Below are 6,000 nucleotides of genomic sequence, written 5' to 3' on the forward strand. Positions count from 1 at the left end.
GATCAGACACTGACCCAGGCTGAGTTTATCAGATATTAAATAATTTAAACTTAAATAATTGTACTGAAATCCATGATTTAGGTTTCTCTAATTTTGCAGTATTTATATAAACATGTGTACAGCTTATTTTTTTAAAGGACACATTTTGTATACAATAGTTCCAGGTTTCTACAATAAATAGTTAATTGAACAAAATTAACTTGTTGTAATTTCTTTAAGGGTCAGTGTATCTTTTAATAATATACAAACTAACTGTGATACCGTGATAACCGTGATACCGCGGTATTTTCTGAGACGGTTATCATACCGTGAAAATCTCATACCGTTGCAACGCTAGTGGTCATACTGGGTGTATCTGCAGCAGTGGGGAGTGTGGTGGTGACGCGTGAGTTGACTAAAAGGCTAATGGACGCAGCAAACAGACTTAATGCAAAGTGAGCAGATGAAAAAGCTCCTCTATTCTCGTCCTCCTCTTCCACCTCCTCCTCCTCCTCCTCCTCCACCCCTCTCACTGTCTCTCGCATCCCTTCCCACCTCTGCAGAACTGTAATCTGATCCATCAATCTGTTTCTGGTCGGCAGTGCTCTCCCTCTCTCTCTCTCTCTCTCTTTCTCTCTCTCTCTGTTTCTCCCCTGTTTCTCTCTTTCCTCTCTTCACTTTCTCTGAAATTTGAGTAATGTGTAATGTATATTTGGATGACGTTGCATGTGCTCATTCCAAGTATAGTTAACAGACGACTTCAGATTTAAATATAGATTTACAACTTGCTAAAAGTAAATCAAAGAAAACTGGCCACTGTTCACACATATGCACATAAACACACACACACACACACACAAACACACAGTGTAACGTCTTGCCCCATTGTCTCCGAAAGCCAGCATAATTAACCCTTAGAAGAATACTGGAGAAATGTTGCTAGGATACAGGGCAGACTTCCATCAGTTTAACCCCCCCTCTTGTTCCCTCTCTCTCACTTTCCTGTCTGTGGCTCTCACCCGGGGAGGGGGGAGGGGGGGGGGGTGGGTTAGTGATGTAATGCGCTTGCTAGGCAGCCGTTGGCACAAAAGAGCAGCAGGGAGAGGGAGGCGGAGATTAACAGAAATGCAAGAAAGAGAGAGGGAGAGAGAGACAGAGAGAGAGAGAGAGAGAGAGAGAGAGAGGTGGATGCGGAGGGAGAGAGGGATGGCTGCTCAGTGTGAGGGCTTGTTGAATGATGACAGCGCCGTAATCGGAGCGTCAAGTAGAAGAGTGATGAAGACGAGGAGAAGCCTGAACAGTGCGTTCTAAAAGGAAGAGTTTGTCTGCTGCAGTATACGTAGAAGGAGGAAGGAGCAGCCATTTCAGCAGCAGCACCGATTACCTGCAACATCGCTTGTGTGTGTGTGTCTGTGTGTGTGAGTGTGTGTGTCTGTGTGTTTCTGGCCCCAGCTTGCCTGTCGCGGTCTGCGTATTTGTGGCTTTGCAGGAGCTAGTTCTTCTCTCTGTGTCTGTCTGCTGATGTGACTGAACGCTTCCTATCCCTCTACTCTTTCTCTGTCCCGGCTGTGTGTTTGTGTGTGTGTCTTCTTCACTCGCCAATATGATGAGACAGACGCCTGCTCCTCGTAAGGTACACAGCATCTAATTTTTTCACGATTGTATAACTGTACATTGTCTTTGTGTGTAGTGATCACATCAGTATGAGTGGGTTAGTGATCTATGAAAAGTGCTTTTATAGGAATGATAGGGAATGAGTAAGCGTAAATCGAAGTGTGCCATCGCTAGATCTTCAGATGCGCACACACACACACACACAAACATGCACAGGTATATGCACACAGGTGCCCAAATTAGAACGAACCGTTGGTCCATTGTTGTTTTGCCTTCTGATGAATTTTTGGGATATTTTTTCTTTTGTGGTTTTGTATTATCTAATTTCTCTGTTAAGCATTTTTCTGACCCTGGAATTTTCTGAAGTAAACTCATATTAGACTGAACATTACAAGCAATATTGAACTGTGCAGAAAGGGTTTGTCCAACATTTTTAAGTATGTCACAGAGTTTCAGATTTGTGGGTTTGTGTGGATGTCTGCAGTTAGGTACAGAGGGTTTTTGTCTGAGTGTGAACTGTGGTTTTCTCAGTGCAACAATACAGCTGTGATGAGGACTTGTGTGTATGTGTACGTGTGTGTGTGTTTGTGTGTACGTGTGTGTGTGTGTGTTTTGACCTTGGTGGTGCCAGGCATTGTACTTTGTGTGGATAGTGTAGAAAGTTTGTACTGATTTTTAAAGTTCTTTTGTAAGGGGTGTTTGATATGTTGATCCACTGTGCTTATGGTGTGACTGAAGAAAATATAGTCTACACATACACACACCACACGTGCATACACACAGAAACACACATGTGCATATACACATGCAAGACCTGTTAATTTCTCTCGTCACTAATCCAGACCATCTCTTTTCTTCCCAATTCACCCCTGAACCACAATGGCTATGTGTGTCTGTGGTGTGTGTGTGTGTTCCCTCTTCAGACTACAACCCGGAGGCCTAAGGTGAGTTTTAACTATAGAGTAACACTGATCCATTCACGTTTGTGTATGTTTGTATCATGTGTAATATCAAGCGAGAAAGTGAAGCCCTGTCACCTGTGGGATTCACTTATTTTGTGGAGCAGGAGTGGAACTTTGTAGTCCTTACTGTGTATGTATGGATGTGTACTTAAATACAACTATCAATGTCTTTTTTCATGGGTGTAACTAAGTACACAAGTGCTGAGTGCTGACTTATGTGCTGAAATCCATAAAACAGAGTTATAGGCAGGTGAGGCCTATTTCTAAGGATCCAGACATTCCCTTTCAAATACATTTGGAAAATCTTTAAGTGATTAAGTGATTTGACTTTAATAGTTTGTGTCAAAATGTTAGTTGACCCTAAACAGGTGTATAAATATCATTGGATAACTGCCAAAATAAGAGTCCAGTTGTCATGCCCCCATACTATATCAGGAAACAGAGCTGAAAGGTCTCACAAGTACAAATGCATAGTCTGAAAGGAAACATATATTATAATGATATAAATCACAATATCATTTCTTTATTTAGTATAAGGGCTCCAGTGTGATCAAAGAATAGCTCCAATACACCACTTTATGGAGCAGAGGGTTAATAATATTACCACCTCTCAGAGAGGGTAGCATTTCTTAGATATCCTAAAATTGTAATGAACCTGCTGTCATTAAAAGCTTTACAGTGAGAGTGTAATTCATCTACAGAATATTTTCCCTCTGTGTGTGTGTGTGTGTGTGTGTGTGTGTGTGTGTGTGTGTGTGTGTGTGTGTGTGTGTGTGTGTGTGTGTGTGTGTGTATCAGGCACGGGCAGGGGTGGGGGTGAAAGTGGGTTCTGGCTCAGCCTCCGCTGGAGAGATGAGCAGCAGTGAACCAAGCACCCCTGCTCAAACCCCATTGGCTGCTCCTGTTATTCCCTCCCCTGTTGGTACACTCCCCTCCCCTGGAGCTCCGCCCATCCCAGCTCCCAGTAAGGTGTGTTTACTCTCTAATTGTCTCTGTATTAACCATCTTGAGTACATCGTTGCTACTGCCAGATTTACAGTTTTTTACGACTGCTAAGATGCGTTTCCCAATACTTGAGATACATTTTCAAAACTCTAAACACAGCAACACATTTACCTCACATAAATAGCCAAATGGTTAATATTCTGTTCAAAAGCGCATTTTCTTAACTAAATACCAACTCTGCATTTCACAACGCAAACAAAGTTTTCTCTTTATACACCAACTTTGTTAAAAAACAGCAAACCTGGTTCAGTATCCAATCATTCTTTCAAACAGTAGCACAGATTCTCTATTCGATATGAACATAGTCAATCACTGCACAACCACTGTAAAAAAAATGAACATTTCATGGCAATACAGTAACAGTATTACATGTAATATTTTACTATCTCCCAGCAAACAACAGACATTTTACAGTAACATCTGTTGTTTTCTTAGTCAGTTCATTTTTACTGTAATCTGCTTCATTTGGACTTTTTTTTTCAAATGTACATTTTTGGCAACATACTGTCTACACAAAGAGTGATATTTACTGTTAGGTACTATATGAAATGTAGATTAGACAAAAAAGGAATCAGTAACAGTTTTGCAGTAAAGGTTATATTTTACTGTATTAGGGACATTACTGTAAATTGTGGCCTAACCCAAAAAATAATTACCGTAATTGTAAACATAATTAGCCATGGTCCCATATGTGTAAAAATACACATACAGTATACAAGAAAGGCCACACAAGGGGGAAAAAACAGAATACAAACTGAACATTCTTGTTACGTGTAATCTAAAGAAGGAGGTCACGGTTATAGGGACCAATCTGGCATTTGTGAAGGACCAAACCAGCACTTGAATTTGCAGGACAAATTGTTATATTTGCTCCTCTCTGACCCGGTATATTACTGTACTTCATTTTATTTCATTTATCTATATGTGCAAAAATATGTATTACAGTAATAGTTTTTTCAGCTGCCTTTGTTTTTGCAGAACTTTGCATTTTATACAATATTTAAGGTTTTGAACCTTATGTTTTCATTTTTGACATGCTGTGTACAAGCAGTTGTAAATAAGACAAAAATGATCCAGAATTTTGTTATTGGATAACCTTGTGTGTATAGAAAATGTAAGCATTATAGAAACATGTAAAATGACTGCATTTTGTGCAAAATCAACATGAATTGTACTAATTGTATAGCCACTGAAAACTGATGTTGTGTTTACTGTGTTTAGAGTTTTGAAAATGTGACTACAGATTGAACAAACGCATTTTAGCAGTCTGTAGATACTCTTCAGTATTTCAACTTCAACTTTGTTTATTTATAAAGCACTTTAAATCAATGCTATTGGCCAAAGTGCTGTACACAACTAAAAACAAGATTTAAAAACAAGAAGCAAACAAGTCATGTGTATACACATACAACACAAAGACACACACACACAGGACAGTTATTAAAACAATAAAACAAATAAGAGCCAACATTTCAGACTGAGTTAAAAGCCGCAGAGAATAAATATGTTTTAAGAGAGGATTTAAAAGCAGAGAGTGATTCGGCCTGCCTGATGTACAGGGGAAGATCGTTCCATAGTTTTGGGGCAGCGACTGAAAAGGCACGATCACCTCTCAGCTTCCTCTTTGTTTTTAGGACAGCCAATAATGACAGAGCGGCTGACCTGAGTGAGCGTGAGGGGGCGTATGGGTGGAGCAGGTCAGACAAATAAGGAGGGGCGAGGCCGTGAAGACATTTAAAACAAAATAGCAAAATTTTAAAATCGATCCTAAAATGAACTGGGAGCCAGTGAAGTGAGGCTAAAATCGGCGTAATATGGTCGCGTTTTTTGATACCAACTAAAAGACGAGCAGCAGCATTTTGGACCAACTGTAGTCGGGTAAGTAAAGTCTGGTCCACTCCCACATAAAGTGCATTGAAGTAATCTAAGCGAGCTGTGATAAAAGCATGGATTAAAATCTCAAAGTGATGCACAGAAAGAAATGGCTTCACTTTGGCCAATTGTCTTAAATGATAAAAGCTCGACTTGACAACTGATTTAATCTGTGCATCAAGTTTAAGATCAGTGTCCAATTTTACACCCAGGTCAGTTGCCGTCAGTGTGAGATGTTGACTTAAAGGACCCAGATCAATGTTAATTTTGGAGGTGTTACTAGGCCCAAACAACACGACCTCAGTCTTATTATCATTTAGGTGCAAAAAATTTGCGGACAGCCATACCCTGATATCCTCAATACACTTTAAAAGATGGTTTGCAGAATATGCATTTTCCTGCTTCAGAGACACATATATTTGACAGTCATCAGCATAAAAGTGAAAAGCGATGTCATGTCTTCTAAAAATTGATCCCAATGGCAATAGATAAAGAGAGAAGAGGAGAGGACCAAGTATAGAGCCCTGGGGCACTCCACATGTAAGCGGTGCTACTCCAGACTCAGCAG

General features: G+C 40.2%; 1 protein-coding gene across 3 annotated transcripts in view; it reads left to right on the top strand.

Moving 5' to 3' along the window:
* dctn1b (dynactin 1b) overlaps window positions 1–6,000 on the top strand; it is a 36,763-nt gene that overhangs the window by 17,632 nt on the left and 13,131 nt on the right. For all 3 annotated transcript variants that reach the window (XM_076974272.1, XM_076974270.1, XM_076974271.1), the window contains exons 6-8: window positions 1,595–1,612; window positions 2,517–2,537; window positions 3,354–3,524. In XM_076974272.1, the coding sequence (XP_076830387.1) occupies window positions 1,595–1,612; window positions 2,517–2,537; window positions 3,354–3,524 (210 nt within the window). The remainder of the gene's footprint in view (window positions 1–1,594; window positions 1,613–2,516; window positions 2,538–3,353; window positions 3,525–6,000) is intronic.

This window comes from Brachyhypopomus gauderio, chromosome 15 (assembly GCF_052324685.1).
Source record: "Brachyhypopomus gauderio isolate BG-103 chromosome 15, BGAUD_0.2, whole genome shotgun sequence".
Taxonomy (NCBI): domain Eukaryota; kingdom Metazoa; phylum Chordata; class Actinopteri; order Gymnotiformes; family Hypopomidae; genus Brachyhypopomus; species Brachyhypopomus gauderio.